Here is a 17,498-nt window from a genome sequence, read left to right as displayed (position 1 = left end):
CTGTTATTTTACCCACGCGACGCCACTGGTCCCTGCATATCTGGTCAGTTATTTTAGTTGGGTGAGTGAGACTCACACATACTCCACAAGAGGCAGCCAGATGAATATAATTCCACACAGGTTCAAGAGTTCTATGGGGCAAAACAATTTTTTTTATACGGCAGGAGTTCTATGGAACCAATTACCCACCTCTTGCAAAGCACTAGCTACAGAAAGAGGTTGGCGTCTGCCTCTATGGGTTTCTCATAGAAGCGAGGAAGGATAGGATAAGTGGTTAAAACTGATGTGTAATGTGTGGTTACAGATGGATCTTTGATTTTATTATTAATTAGACGAACTAAAGGGAGTAGTAGTGTAGTATTGTATATTATATGGTAACTCAGAACATTGTACATATGTCTATACCGAACACTGTGACCTCATTTTCTTCTTCTAAATTACATGCTATACTATGTTATTTGATACTATCTTGTCTAGCACAGTCTCTGGAGCGTAACAGTAAGAAGCATTTTGTATGAAAGTATTCTGTACTTCTGTATGACAACTATTAAAGAAACTTGAAACTTGAATGCTGTAGATTAATTTAAAAAATATATATATTATTATCTTTTTTCCCCCTTTTTTCCGTTTTTCTCCCATCCCAATGTTAGTCGTCGTTATGCCAATTCCCAATCCCCTTCCTGGTTGTTGCGCACTCTGCCCCCTACCGTCGGTCTGGGAGGGCGGAGAATATCACATGCTTCCTCTGACACATGTGTACCCAGCCCACCGCTTCTTTTCACCTGGCAGCGCGGACTCTCACTGGCGCTGTTTACAACGGCCAGGACCCACCCTCGCCGGGTTTCCCACCCGCTAACACTGCCAATTGGGTTAGTATGGACGCTCGGCCAACCCGGAAGCACCACAGCTGGATTCGATCCCACTGTCTCTGTGGTGGTAGACAGACGCTTAGTCCGCTGCGCTACCCGGCCACCTGATTAATTTAATTGTGTATTTGGCTTTTACTTGTTTATTGTACTGAAATTGTGTGGTTTGTTTTTGTATTTGGGCTTCAGAGTAGCTATACTGTTTCTGCCAGCCAACTGCCCACCATACCCCACCCCCTACCCCCAGAGGTCCACAATGGAAATAAGCCTTTTGGCTTTATTGTGTTCAACATCTATGATATATATATATATATATATTTTTTTTTATGTATGTATTCCTGCTGGACAGTTTTATATGTATCTTTTATGAATTATCAAATAAATTCAATCAATCTGTTAAATAGTGATTGTAGAACTGTTGTATAAAAGCAACATCAGGCTCGAGGTTGTGCTGTTATACTGAACATCAGCACGGCTGTGCTATTGAGTGCAACGGCACTCCCTCTCATGTGATATCACTTCAGTATACAAATATTCAAACAACCTCGCCTCATCGCTACCACTGCAAATGAACTGGGCTGGGAAACCATCCGACACCAGGCTTTCACACACATACTTATTTGAAGCAGCCCACCACAGTGTCAGACAGGCCTACTATAAACTCATACCCATACCCCAGACTGATGCAGATTGTTAAATCTAAGACTTTTAATACCACTTAGAGCTAAATATAAGACCAATTTCACGACCATACTAAAATAATAATAATAATTAAAAAACACACAGCGACACTGAACTGGCGGCTTCACTTGCGCACCAATTTAAATTATCGCATGTTCCATACAAGCTCTTGCCAGACGCACCAAGCTCCCGGTAGCACCGCGAAAAACAACTACTTCAATACAAAAACATTTCATATATTGAATATTGATTCATCTCCTGACAGCTGGGCTGCCCCCCCCCCTCCCCCAAATGTTCTTAATACCTTTTATTAACTCTTTCTGCGCCAAAAACGAGTAATCAGGTTTTTTTTTACTCCACTTTTTCTCCCCATTTTTCTATTTTTGTCCCATCCAATTTCATGTATCCAATTCTCCCCTCCCCTGTCTTGAATGTTGCTCGACTATGCCTCCCACTGGTCGGTTGTAGAGAGAGGCAGCCTCCGGCACATGAGGAGGCAGCCTGTCGCATCTTTTCGCCTGCCAGCGCGGACTCTCATTGGCGAGGTGTTAACACATGGGAGGCTCACACTACCCTCGCCACTTCCTGTCTCTGCTGTGCAGGCGTCTCCCAACCGACCTGTAGGGGTCGCTGTCCACAACGTCCAATCCCCACCCATCGACTTCCATCCGCTGACTGGGCTGACTGGGATTCGATACCGGAGTCTCTTGCATTGGTGACGAGCGCAATCAAGCTACGCCACCCAGCCGCCTTGTATTCTCGTGTTTCAAACCCAACCGGTCAGCGCCAAAAACGAGTTTTCGTTTAGATCCTTTGATATTTTTCCTTTGATCACCATTCTAAACATTCACGTGAACACTCAGTGTCTCCCTGTGTCTCCCTGGCACTGCTGCCTACGTTAAAATTGCAATGACGATCGAATCCCGCCAGGTGGCAGTATCGCCTACCTTTTGAACTGGGTCTCTGGGTCTTTCTCTCTCTGTGAATCTGGCTGCAGGAACCTATTATTTCCCGTATGATAGCCATGCCCAATATACACAAGTAATTGCGATCGCGATGGGACGACTGGGATTATTCATTTTGGAGTACCTTCTGACTAAGGTAAGGTATATTTTAGGTCTATTTGACCGAACCTAAAAGATGCTTTTGTATTGATCACAGTGTCGTGTTTTACCGAACCTAAAACATGCTTTTGGTAACAATCGCAGCTTCGAGGTAAAATGACCCCCCCCCCCCTTGATAATTTTGTGAAGAAACATATATATATGGTATATACCTTTGATTTGGAAATATTTTGGAGTTTCAGGCGAGCAACCCGAATGATTTGGGCATATGCATATAACACGTCATATCTCGCAATCTAGAAAAATATACTGGATTATTTTGGAAAGGGGCAATGTTTAGCGTGGAATAGCGCACAAACTAAAGTATGTAGAAATGAACTGGTTTGTCAGTGTTGGACTATAAACAATGCCTGTCAAATGAGCCATACTATTGTCTCCATAGCTATAATACAGAACACACAATGCCCCGATCACGTTTTTTGCCACCGATAACCGATCGTCTTGAGCCATATCGGCCGATACCGATCCGATATCGATCGTTTTTGATTAAAATTATATATATATATTTTTTAATAAAATATATATATTATATAATCATACTTGTAGTTGTATTATCTGCGAGACATCGCCACCACACAACAAGTCAAAATGCTCGCTATCTGCAAACAGCTCCACTGTCTGTGTGTACTCGAGTAGCCTCCAGCTACAGCCAGGATTCTCCGGAGCTGCAGCTGGACCCTATTGATCACATTCAACATGCCCTCAGCTCGAATACGCATCGAATCAGTGTTATAAGACATTGATATCAGGAGCTATCTGTAGCTACTGCTAGCCGGCTAGATAACGTTAAGACAACGCCTCAGTGAACTATTTGTTTGAACAGTGAGCTAACGTGAGCTAACGTGAGCTACCATGCACTACTAGACTTGCTGGAGCATTTGTTGATATCAGGAGCTATCAGTAGCTAGCCGGCTAGATACCGTTAACAATGCCTCATGTATTAAACTAAAAGTGAATAGTTGACTGGGTCATTTTGTAACGGTAGCTAACGTTAGCTCACAGAGGTCCTAGACTAGACTAGACCTGTGTTTACATGGGTGCGGGAGGAGCTGGAGGAGGAGCAGACGCCGCAGTTCCGTGTGTCTGAGACAGAACTCAGCGAGTGAGATCTCCGCTAAAAATTGGATCATGTTTTTCGATCGGTTTTGACGATCGGCGAAAATAAAGCATTATCACCGATCGCATATTTATACTGATTATCGGCCGATAACGATCGGTGGCTGATCGATCGGGGCATCGCTATCCGCAAACATAGCAAAAATGGTCAATACCGCTGGTGCCATTGAGTAGAGATGGGAAAACAGTGTGGCGGTCAATGAGTTAAGGCCTTAAATTGAGAATTGAATAAGACTTTTTAATACTCCGCAGATACCCTGAGCATATTAATAACACGTTTCCTGTCGCATGCACACCGGCCTTCCCAGTGCGTGTTAAAAGTGCTTATTGCGTCGTTCTGCTGCCATGTGTATCTCAGCCACACCAGTCTGTCACCACCACACAGAGAGAGCCTGTGTGAAACACTGACGAGCCCCGACCTACTCAACCGCATCACTACTACTGTGAGGGTAAACCATTAACTTGACAATTAGCAAACTGACTAAATAACCACAAGGCTCATTGTCCTGACAAATGCTCTCGTGGAGGAAAAAGTGTATGCAAGCCAAACTACTTTAGTCTCGTGTTAAGACTAAGAAAAACATAACTTCTCTTCATCAAACTAACTTTAAGTCAACCACCAAAAGTGGCAAGTGGATTAAAGGAACATTCCAACATTATGGGGAATGCACTTACCCATCTTCTCCAGAGTCGGACAAGAAGACAGATACAGATTTCCTCCCTGTGCGTTCAGTAGAAAGCTATCCGGCTGCAAGCTAGCCTAGCACAGCACAAATTAATGGAAGTGGATACGGATCAGCTAGCCTAGCTGTTGACCTAAAATACCCATCCCGATAAGCGCACCTATCCCGATTTCCCATAATGTCGTTCCTTTAAGAATTTCAACAAGCAATTGAATTTCTTACCTGCCAGCAGTAGTTTTCAGAATCCAATAGAATGGTCAAACATAGCTTGGCCAAATGCCAAGGAGGCTAATGTACTTAGCAGCCGGATGAAAACTCATCAATAGTCTCAATAGTCTCCTATAAGCATTTGACAAGTAGCAAAAAAAAGTTGAAAATCTTCAAAGCATGCAAGTCAAATCAAAATAGCTATAGGCCGGGACACCATGCGTTTCTTCCAAAAGCGTTTTGTGTTTTCAAACGGTCGACATGCCAAACGACCCTTACCTGACTGGAATACGTAGCGGGCCAAGCCTTGCATGAGTTCAGCTGGCCAGGTGGGCGGAGCCGTCTCCCCTGCCTCCCTCTTCAGCCTGAAGGTTAGCTCGAAGCCAAACCCGCTGGGGCCCTCTAACCCTGTGAATCTGACACACAGACAGACACAGACGCACACAGACACAGAAGTACCAGGGAAATGTCAGTGGAGATGTTTTCCCCTTTTTTCTTTTTTTTGTGCAACAGGTGTACTTGACAACATACACGCTTGGGAGTAAACTCTTGGATTGTCAATAAATGCCAAAAAAGCACATAAGGGAAAAACGGGAACTCTGCCTTCAGTGAAAAGAATAGAAAGCCTTAGTAGTTTGGATACGTGGTTAATAAAAACAAGAGCAACACAGGTCAAGTGGACAGGTCAAGGTCATCTGCAGCATCTGTAGTAGGGGGGGTGGGTGTGATTCCCACGCCTAATCTGTAGTTCGTCTTACTGCCACAGCAGCACCACTACAAGCACTGGAGATGTTTTCATCCAGTGATGGCAATAAGCATAGTTTTAATGTTATGTTTAGGGCTGTACCAAATAGTTTGAAGCTTCATTCATAACATTGACATTCGAATTCTAAATCAACATTCGAAATATATTAAAAAAAAAATGATGTGTCTATTCATTCTGTTTAAACCAAAAGGGTTTTTCTTCACAGTTGCAGATAAAGATTAGGCTACACTAATATTATAGTATTATACTATATGACTGTGACGACCCCCACTCTACCTGCTAAATGGAGAGTCTGACTCACCAGGAAGCATGGTGGAGTGGGTGGCTCGTTAACTGTATGAGACTCACCTGTGCAGAGCAGAGCTGCCTGCACCTCAATATATGTGTCTCTGGCTAATTCCCTCTCTGTCTGCTTTCTCCACTCCCAGGCACAGGTTGTACCAACACCCAAGCTGCATCCTTTTGACATATTGTAACACTGATACTTACACCAAACACACCACAGCATATCTACTCACTCATCCACACACTGCACTCGCCACTGATTCTAATACAAAACATTCCAGTGTTCATGTGCTTATGTTTTTGTGTGGTTAGATAGGTTTAAATAAATCATTCTTTGTTAAATTGTTATCACGTGTGGACTCCCTATTTGTCATAAATTACCTGTTTGTGACAATGACTCATCATAAAAATTTTAAAACATTTATCATAACCCATTTATTTATACCCTTGTATCTTTCTCTGTGGGACGGCCACACTTCTCCGGTTTCATGTTTCCTTGTCAGGCGAGGGCAGCCGTTCTGCCGGTTCCATCGAAGCACGTCAAATATCTCCAATCCATATGTTGTGGTGGATTATGCCGTCGACAAAATGGACATTGGATATACCAGATGGCGATCAAACAATTGGAATATTATTTTTGGAATACTGAGTCCTGATCACAGGTAAGGACGATTTGACGTCAATTTTAGCTTGATCCTGCAATGCTTTCATACCTATCGGGCTGATAACCATTTTTAGTGTTCAATGCGAATGCCATTACTGACAATCAAATAATCAGAAACGACCCCCCCCCCCCTTTCATGCATTCATGATGGAACATAATAGCTATGATATAGATTTGATTTCGGGATAATAGCGTAGACGGGCAAGAAATGGCAACATCTATAGTGGAATCGACGTATAGGGCTTTAACTCAGGATTTCATGAATTACCATAGACCGCTCTAAAACCATACTTATATTCACCACGGTATAACACAGGAACGTATGGATGGAAAATGTATTCTCTCACATATTGAACGATGGATAGGTGATGTCAAATGGGCCATAGTATTGTATCCATAGCTATAATATAGTTATAGCTCTACAAACAAGGTGACTCAGGTCGCTTTCACATAGGGCTGGGCGATATGGCCTAAATATGATATCACGATATTTTCTGACCTTTCGGCGATACACGATACACATCACGATGTTTTTCCTTTTTTCCCCAAACAATTCATTATGAGGCTTACCAAGACAGTATTTGAGTTTGCAAGCGAACATTAAAGACAAAAGACTCATGCATTTAGCATTTTTATATTATATATTAGATTTAGATTATTGGATTCTTAGATTATATATTTAGCATTTTAGCCTTTCGTTTTTTAGATTATATATTAGATTAGATTTAGATGATTAGATTACATATTGTAACTATTTATTTATTTACATGTATGTATACATTTATTATTTGAACGGCTTAAGGCTATATCTGTACTTGATGTTTGTTTGTTGTGTTGCATACTTGAAATAAACTTCAATCAAATCAAACCCCCCCCCCCTTAAAAACAAAAACCTGTGTTTAACCTAGCCATCTATAAAACATCATGCTAAAACTGTGAAACAAATGTCCTACTCCCCTAAAGAAAGAAATACATAGCAATGCAAACATGACTCAGTTATCCAATAGTGCTGCTGCTTTTTATTTTGTTAAAATATTTTAGTTAATAAGACTAAAAGATTACAATATATATGACTACAAGGGCCAGAAGCCGACTTCATGACGGCTTCCTGTCCTCGCATTCCATTTCCGGTTTTCCGGTTAACGTTACATTTTCAACAACAGATTGCTGCTAATTAAACACTTCATGGAAACGGAGTAACGTTAACGTTATGTCGAGTTCATACGTGTAGTGTAGTATGAACTCGACATAACGTTAACATTACTCCGTGTCCACTGTTGCTGCCACTGTTGCGTCGCAGATGGATGGTACACTCTGTTAGCTCCGTAGCTAATCCGCTCATAGACTAATTTACCGATAGCAGTACCGTTAACGTCGGAGCTTACTCCTGGGTTTCAGGGGGCATCCCTAGCACCGAGCCACCGCCTCTCTGTCTCTGCTAGGTGTGTGCGCTTGCGTGCGTGTATGTGCGTGTAGATGACGTAATTTGGGCAAGTGTGTGTGACTGACTTTTTTTTTCTGCAAGAGGGAGAGGCGAGAGGGAGAGGAAAGCATTTAGCACTGCGCTTGTAAGTCTCATCTCAGCCGCGGCGGCCTCTAACGCGAGGGCAAAACATCACGATATCCACGATACGTTTAAAAAGTGTATCGTTAATGAACTGTACCCGATATTTATATAATATCGACATATCGCCCAGCCCTACTTTCACATATAGTTTTGGTGGACTCGGTGCGGTTCTGGTGGTGAAGTTGCAACATTGTTGCATTCTTCATTTGGTTCGACTGCGTTCACACTAAAATCTGTGAGGCGCACCAAACTATCTGAACAATGTCACGCGGTTGAAAAGGGCGCTTGTCTATTGGACAGTGGAAATGTGTGTGTGGCTGCGAGCCTGTGTGTGCGCGCGCGCGCGTGTGTGTGTGTCGACTGCGAGCCCTCAGATCAGCGGAGACGAGTTGTTCTATTGAAGCCGATTACCACCATCCTCTCGCTAAACAACTTGTACACCACGTTATATATATAATAATAACAATATAATAAGCCGCGTTTTTTCTTCCTTCTTCCCAAGATGCACAGTTAGATATATAGATAGATAGATAGAGAGATAGATGCAGTGTGCTTGTTTTGCATTGAATGCTGCGAGCAGTGGTAATAATGTTACCACCATCCTCTCGCTAAACAACTTGTACACCACGTTGTTTTTATGAGTTGTTTTTATTTGCAGTGAATGCCGTGCGCCTCGGTAATAATAATAAGCAGCGTTTTTTCTTCCTTCTTCCCAAGATGCACAGTATATAGATATATAGATAGATAGAGAGATATATGCAGTGAATGCTGCGAGCAGTGGTAATAAGCACTTCCTACATTTGGTGGGCGTTTGGTTCGATGAAGCCGAACAGAGACCTACGTTTTCAGGCGGACCAGAGTTCGCCTGCTTGGTCCGCGGACCGAGTTCGACGCGCATTCACACAAACCCGAAAAACCGGACTATCGAATTCTGGTCCGAAAGTCCGGACCAAACAGCCCCTGTGTGAAAGCGACCTCAGTCCTATATTTTAAAGCGTGGTAATGCGACCACAGGGCCATAATCCCAGGCTCTGAATGAGTTAAAGAAAGTTGATTTAATAAAACATTAAAAAAATGACATTTAATCAGATTAATCACTTTATTCAAATTGAGGATTTAGTTTGAGGATTTTTCTTTTATTAAATAAATGTATTTATTATATTATTTTTTTATGATTAAGTCATAAAATATGACAACAGACATTCGAAGCTTCATTCGAAAACTTCAATAGAAGCTTTGAATGTAAAAAAAAGTATTACATTCGGTACAGCCCTAGTTATGTTACTACATTAAATACTAAAAGTTTAAAACCTACAGAAAATTCAAGGCACTGTGCATGATGGTTGAATGTGCCACTTAGTTTGAATGATGTGATGCAGAATTCGCAGAATAAAGGAGAAAGTGTGTAAACAACAGCTGTTGCACCATGTTCTATGTTCTCTTGCCGTAACTTGCCGTTTGCATGGATTTTATTCATGGCGGCCACAGCCCACCACAATAGATTTCCCAAAGAGACATAGTAACACATAATAACCATGTTTCATGGTTGCTGCACACAGGCCTTTTCAGGATGTGTGTATCCTGCCCACCCTGACTTGTCCAGATATCACAGCTGACAGCCCCACAGAACAATAGAGATCACTTAGTTCACTCACTCACTAATAGCATAGTTTAGCTACATTAAGTTAAAATTGTAAATTGTATATTGTATAGTAGTGTATATAGGAACCAGTTTCTCAGGAACTTAGCATGTCTTTTTTTTAGCATGCATATCTTGTGTCTTACCTATTTTATTTTTTCTATGTTTATTTTTTTCTATGTCTATTTTTATTATTGTATTTTGCACAATCAATGCGGGCATGACCACCCGCATTTCACTGTATGCCCTGGTATGTATGTGACAAATAAACCTCTTGATTCTTGATTCATCTCAGTAGGTGTTCCTCTATGACAAGAGTGCTACTGGCTCTAGCGAGACAAATATTTAGCCCGCACAAAATAGGCCCAACAAAATCACTGACGATGCCCTGCTTTCTGGAATACAAAATCAGTCATCTAATCCGTTCACCTGGACATGCATGATGTCACAAGGTAGACCGGCTGTCTTACTGGCTTTGTATCAAACACGTCAACAACTAAAACTGTATCTACTGCACACTGTGCATGCAGTGGGAATATCCAACAGACAAGACAAGACATTATTGTAAATCCAGCATCAACATGTCAAGTCAGGAGTGACATGTTGTGCAATTTGTTAATTTCCCGTGGCATGATTTTACTGGTATTAAAAGGGATCGTTCTGATTTTTGAAACACTAGTTACTCACCAATGATGTTGTTGGTCGTTCAGAGTCCTCTCCCAGCGCAATCCATGCTGTTCCTCATGCAAAGTCAATGGGGTCAAGCTCTCATCTGTACAAGCTGACTTGAGGACAACTTAAATCTACTCCGCGGTGCCACAAAGTAGATTTCACTTGTCCTCAATCAGTTTCTACAGACAGGACAGGAGTTTGACCCCATTGACTTTGCATGTGTTTCGTTTCGCGGCCAACTAGTGGAATGAGGAACAACTTTTTGCCGAGAAAGGCCTCCGCTGATCAAAAACATCATTGTTCAAAGCTTGTGTACTCTATGTCTATGAAACAGTTGGCGGCCCAACAAGCGTTCGGACGCAAGCCAGATATGTAGCCCACTCACTCGTGAACCCGGTTGTCCCCGTACAGGTCACTCAGTCCGAAGCTGACGTAGTGCCAATGTTCCTGGACGTCCTGGGCCGGACAGCCCACATTACGGTACATACTGATGTAGTCCAATGGGTCTGGACCCCCTAACCTGTGAACAACAGCAGAGTCAAGTGAGAAGGACAACTACAATGTTAACCTAAAGGGCCTTTAAGTGATCCCCGTGTGCGCCAATGTTATGGTCTTTGTCGTCATGGAAGTTTGTTTACCTGCAGCATTCAAAGAAAGCTAACTTTGCTTAACTTTAACGTGCAATTATACATAGTGCTTGCTCACAAGGTAGAACATCATAGGCATGTAAGTTAAACCATAAACTAGATACATTTAAGAGTAAGGATGCGTAAAATAGGCAGTGTTAGTTGTGTTAATGTTACAATTCTGAACCCCACCCCCCCCCCCCCCCCCCCAAAACAGTGGTATTCGTGCATGACTGCTGGCTGTAATCAAAACATTAGCCTGAACACACTGGAGACGCTCATCCCCTACTGCTGGTTCACTGACCAATATTTTACAATGGCTGTAACTTGGAGCGGGTTGGCCTGGTCGGGATAGAGGCGTCGGCATTCCCCGTAGATAGCCTGCAGTCCAGGGGGGACGAGTGACGCGATGCCGTGGACTGGAGCACCGCTGGTAGGCCGTACTTCATCCATGGCCACAGCAGCCTCGGAAGGGCGAAGTATTTGGGGAAAAACAAACGTCAGCGTAACGCGTCGTTTGCTATCCTCGTATGTAATGTATAACGAATTACCCGTCGGTTCGCCAACACACGAAGAAAACTAAATAAAAGACGGGATATCTAATTCGTTTTATGGTTAACTATTATTGCCCCTATCGCGCTGGCTCCTCTCGACTCTCACGGACCGACCCACAGCCTGTTGCTCCAGATTTTTGGAAAACTCCTCCCATTGGTCGAGTGAACGACGTGACGTCTCCGAGTGACTTCTGGTATGTCCAATGAGCGACTGATCTTGGATTGATAGGGGTTTGCCAATAACAATAATTGGTTGTTGAATTGTCAATCAATAAGTGGAGAGGTGCGACTTTTCAGGACAAAGTTTTATTGGGGCCAACGGGGCCTTCAGGGTTAAGGGCCAGTTTTGAATAGCTATGAAATACTGGTTACCTTAGATGTTTACAACATTTTTGGTTTTCATTTTCTTGCATTTCCCCTCCACTATCATTTTCAAATGTTCAGACTTTGGTCTCTGTGTGTACTACACTTCTTCAATCAATATCTGAAATAATAATAAAAACGACTACCTACTATGCTAATATATCTATTACTACTATGTCTGCTAATATAATATTTCTGCTACTGGACTATATATTTATTTTGTATACAATCAAAACATACTTGTTCATACTTCACTGTTCATACTTTTTGCACATAACTGCCCAATTGCACAGCCTTGCTAAATATCCCATCCCACTGTATTGTTCTATTTATTATAATTAGTATATATACTTGACCACATCTTGCACAGTTGTACAGCCCTGGCCTATTTTTATTTTTACTTTAAAATTATACTATATTCTATTGTTATTCTATTTAACTTAGTTTATATTCCATCTTATTTTATTCCACCTTTTTATTTTATTATCTATCCGTTAATGTCCGTTAATGTCGCACCGAAAACGACCAAATCAAATTCCTTGTATGTGAAAACTACTTGGCAATAAAGACCTTTCTGATTCTGATTCAGATTCTGATTCTGTCTCTGATTCTAATATGTCTATATTACTATGCACTCAGAGTGTAGTACAGCTAAATTACTAAAAGTAAAAGACATAAAAGTATTCATATAAAGAAGACATAAAAGTATTCATATAAATAATATATAATGTAACTTGTTGTAAGCATATCCATGTTATGTATGCCTAGACATACACAAGCCACAAATATGTAAGATAAGATATTCCTTCATTGATCCCCTTGGGGAAATTCGGGCATCATATCAGCGTGGGGGTGGGTGGGGGTACTGGTATGGGCAGGGTAATAGTAGAAAGAAAGACATAAATATAGGCAATAAAATTCTATCTGAATATAAAAATATGAGGAGAAAAAAGACACTGAACCACCGCCTAGACTAGAGTAGACCATGAAATGCAGATTATTTGGTTTAGTGCGCCTTCTAGTGTTAGATTTACATATTGCCCAGTAACAACCAGGATTTCAGTCCATTTAGTTATCAAATCCTTACTGTTTCTATATAATCAAATGAGAATGTATGAAGTGACCCCTGAAGAGAGATACAGAAAATGGTTGGTCACCAGATCTTATCACAGTTTACTACAATCGTTTGTTTACCTGCTGCCTGGATACCGCTGCTGTGGGCCGCGTGCGTCATCCTAGAGGCCGCCGCCTCGGTCTGTGTGTAGTCAAAGAGCACTATTATATAATGACCAAGACGTTCGTTACATTTATGTCACCGATGCACACATCATCTGACAGCCATCTTCGGAAGAGGCAAAGTTGGGAGAAGGTGAGGAACTTGATTGATCTACAGACTCATACAAACTGCACTTTTCTTGTGTTCTATCATGTTGTCTGATCATGTAATTATTGAATTGTACTTATATTTTTGTGTGTTGTTTTGGTGGTGGTGGTGGTGGTGGAGGGGGGGGGGGGGGGGGGTACTTAAGAGTGATTTACCAAAAGCAAATCTCCACATTCACAACAATTGTGTTTTCTATTCTAATCCTATTATTACCATTATCTCTAAAGGTGAACTGATGAAACACTTTCATCATGACTAATATATCTTTGTGTGCATCTTGGTCAGGGGCGGGGCTAGGGGGTGGCTACTTGGGCTCAAGCCCCGAATGTTTTCTGAAAAGCCCTGAATCTACTTTAAAAATATATATATATATATATTATTTTTTTTATTTTTTGACAATTAATCATTGTTACATGAAAATATGTTTGCACCAGATTTAGCAGAAGCTAATTTCCATCTGTAGTCTATCCAGCTGCTAACTGTATTTGAGTGAGTTAAGTCTTGGTGTTATGGTAGACTCAGACCTAAGCTTTAAATCACAATCAACAAGTTGACAAAAACATAATTCTTCCACCTTAGAAACATAGCTAAAGTACGGCCATTTATAAATCAAAAGGACGCTGAAAACCAGATCCATGCCTTTATCTCAAGCCAACTCGACTACTGTAATGCACTCCTTACGACCTCCCGAAAAAATACGATGATAACTATTTTATTGCAATGCACTATTGCATTATTTTATTCTATTTTACTAACTATTTTATTGCACTGCACTATTTTACTTTGTATCAGTGATAATCAAACCGTAAACAAAAGAACAGTGTCGCAAGAGGTCTGTTTACTGTTACTGTTGAAAGGCCAGCGCCTTTTAACATGGGGATACGTGGCTGTGTTTGCAGGCCTAAAGCTATTATATTATAGCTATGGATCTAATAATATAGTCGATTGTCATTGAGTTTCTTCCGGTCAAGATGCAAAAAACAGATCATCATTATTTGTTTGCTTCATTAATTAAAGGATGTGAATTTAAGTGTTCTCTAGTGCCTTTTGTCCGCTTTAAGGTGGTGGTATAAGTTAAAGGTTGTGGTGTCGAAGTAAGATCTCCTACAATCCTAAATCCGCCCCTGATCTTGGTATGTTTTTTTTTCTTTTTTCAACCTAGGTTATGGACAAAGATGACCTAAACCTGAAGCAAGAAAGCATTATTCCATGCAGTCTTCAAAAACACCTCTTCTTTAGAATATGAGCTACTTCTATCCAGACTCATTGCCTCAGTTGTGCTACGGAGCCATGTTTCCAGGATCCTCCCCTCTGCTTATGCACAACAGCAGCCCCTACCTCCCACCCATCGTCAGCCAGTGTCCACAGCCATACCTGGTGACCAGGAATACGAGGGCTCCCCAGGAATCAGGTTACGAAGAGTTCCACCACTACTACGGACCTTCACCTGTGTTATGGTCTACCTTGAATTACCCGCGTCTGAGTTCAAATCCAGCACCCGTGGCGCCTATGATTCACGGGGCCCCTTCTCCGCCCAGAGCGTCAGGGTTCCAGGCCCAGAGCGGGGCCTGGCCCGAGGGCTTCACCCTGAGAGGGGAGCTAGGTTGGGGGAAGCTGGAGAGAGTGTACGGTCCTCGGAGGGAACTTCCAGGGTTCGTCAGGGCGGACCTGCGCAGGGTTTATGGCACCTATCCCAGGACGGATGTGAGCATCACTTATCGAGGCGGCGAGTATGTGGTGAGAGGGGACCCCCACGTGGGAGAACAGGAGTACAGGGTGGAGAGACGCGTGGTGAGACGAGAGGAGAGCCCAGAGGGGGATAGCGTGAGTGGTGTGCATGTGAAGAAGAGGAAGAGGAAAGAAAAGAGGATGAGGTGATGATCACGCTGTTTGAGAATTCCAGCCCAGGTCACATGTGCATGTACAATTTGTGGATCTGAAAGCTCACGCTGGTTATTATTCCCTAGGCACTATTGAGAACTAACTTGGGAACATTTAGATGTTTATTATTACAGAAGATTTTATCAGTTGCAAATCACACTATGTTCACTTCACCAAAAAAACATAATCTCACACACTTGCAAAAACTCTAAACAGTTTTGCACACATTCATTTAGTTTGACTGTTATTGAGAGTACATTTCATGGTGCTGTAATTAACACAACACAAGGATTCAATGTCCCCGATGACATCATCACGCTGCCCATATTCGAACTAATTTACTCTCAATAACTGTCAAAACAAATGTGTGCCAAACGGTTTAGTTTCTGGATGTGTGTGAGATTATGTGCAAAATAAATCAGCATTGTTTTTTGGTGAAGTGCCCCTTTAACGACCAATGTTGTTGTTACATTACTAATTAAGGGAAAAAGGTTGTTCCTAATTATTGTGTATTTATATTACTGTTCATAGTATGCAGAATCCACTTACAGAGATGCCCAACGGTTTGACATTTGCTTTAAAATCCCTTCATTTTCGTTTAGTTTATTTACACATATAAAAACAATTACATATAATACAATATAATCCACAAAGAGATGTGAAGGAGAATTGCATAAAAAAACCCTCTAGGGGCTTGTATTATTATATACTGAGATTACATCAATATAAAATACAAAATAAATCACCTTCAGTTAGCACCGTAAATCTTGGTGTTTCATTTACAGATGTGTGAGTAACAAATGTGACATTCATAGTGGACATATGATTTATTTTGATGTTAAATAGTTTCCATGACGTTTATTCTTTTCATGTGTTTTATTCGTACATCCAAATTAGGTCTATGTCTTTTGCCACTGGAATATAATGTATCATTTTATACCCACACTGGCATTATTCCCATAATGCTTTATCCACATTTAAGTTACATGTGTACAGTTCAAGTTTCAAGTTTCTTTAATAGTTGTCATACAGAAGTACAGAATACTTTTATACAAAATGCTTCTTTCTGTTACACTCCAGAGACTGTGCTAGACAAAAGATAAGTATGAAATAAAATAAGTATAGCAAGTGGTGCAATTCTTTATTGCCCATATTTATTGTAATGTATAATCTAACTGATAGGGCATCTGCACCTTTGATTACACTGTTTACTTTCTCATATTCTTATATTCAGAGTTAATTGTATTGTTTACACTGTTTATCTTTACTATAATTTGATTGCCTATATTTCTGTCTTTCTACTATTACCCCGCCCATACCTCCCCTCCCCCTCCCCCATGCTGCTATGACGTCCGAATTTCCCCATGGGATCAATAAAGGAATATCTTATCTTATCTTAAGGACACACTGTTGGTAAGGCACCCAAACATAGATACTGGCCGACCTTCAAGGATGTCTTCCTACACTAACAGGGCCAGCTGCTCAGTCCAATAGAAAACTAAACTGATATACCACATTGTACCCAAAGTAGGGCCTGTTGTACTGGTACAGCACGCTACTTGCGCAAGAGAAAAACAAACGCTATTATAGTTGTCAATGTGTATGTTGGAATTAAGAAACAATCGCTACCTCAAGATGAACAGCTTCAATAACCATGTTAAACAACTAACTAAAATCTGTATGTAGTTAAGTCTTCCTTTCACCTGAAAGACCAGCTCATAATGTGTAATCTTTTTATTCTTTCACACTATCACACAAATGCTGTCCCGGCATGTTGGCGTTCCTTTTTTTTAGTCGAGAATGATTTCCTTTGTGGATTTACTGATGTCATGTGAACTGTCATACATCAAGCCATAATATTTATACATCATCAGTTGTCTCCATGGCTGCAAACTTCTTGGAACTAGCTCTGAGATAAGGCATACTTGTGGTCGGCCTGTGTGTGTTCCTCTCTCTGTAGTGCTCTTCTTAATTGTAAATCGTTTATATATTTTTTCTCTTTTCTTTATTCATCCAGGGTATTTAGATAACTTGTATGCTCTTTTTCAGCAATGCCCTGATTCACACACATATACAGTTACACACACACAGCTGCCCAGTACAATCACAGTCTTCCTTAGCCGGCCACTGGGTTGCTTAAGAGGGCACTTCAACTCAGTAGTACGCCGGCTGGTCCGGCCACATGAGCCTTCCGGTCAGGAGTCCACCTCTCTAACCCGTAGGCCGCTGTTGCCCTCAAGTTTGTGCTCCACCACACACTCCCCGTTTCTACTGAAACGTATCGTTTTATGTTATGTCAGCTATTGAAACAACTGGACCGGTCCGGTGTTATCCTCGCTTCATGTAACAACAAAGAATATTGTTCAAAGTCTGGGTTCAAATGTCAGTTAAACATTAAATGAAGGAAAAACTCAAATGTA

At 41.4% G+C, this 17,498-nt stretch overlaps 1 protein-coding gene across 4 annotated transcripts in view; it reads right to left on the bottom strand.

The window, feature by feature from the left end:
• The window catches only part of sufu (suppressor of fused homolog), a 74,967-nt gene extending 63,409 nt beyond the window's left edge, over positions 1–11,558 (bottom strand). For all 4 annotated transcript variants that reach the window (XM_084321684.1, XM_084321686.1, XM_084321685.1 and 1 more), the window contains exons 1-3: positions 11,201–11,558; positions 10,656–10,790; positions 4,957–5,093 (exon numbers count right to left, since the gene is read on the bottom strand). In XM_084321684.1, the coding sequence (XP_084177810.1) occupies positions 4,957–5,093; positions 10,656–10,790; positions 11,201–11,349 (421 nt within the window). In that variant the 5' untranslated portion in view covers positions 11,350–11,558. The remainder of the gene's footprint in view (positions 1–4,956; positions 5,094–10,655; positions 10,791–11,200) is intronic.
• Positions 11,559–17,498: the final 5,940 nt, after the last annotated feature.

The sequence above is a fragment of the Notolepis coatsorum genome, assembly GCF_963971535.1.
Source record: "Notolepis coatsorum genome assembly, chromosome: 9".
NCBI lineage: Eukaryota > Metazoa > Chordata > Actinopteri > Aulopiformes > Paralepididae > Notolepis > Notolepis coatsorum.
The sequence above is the reverse complement of the archived record's forward strand: the minus strand, read 5'-3'. Positions and strand labels throughout refer to the sequence as shown.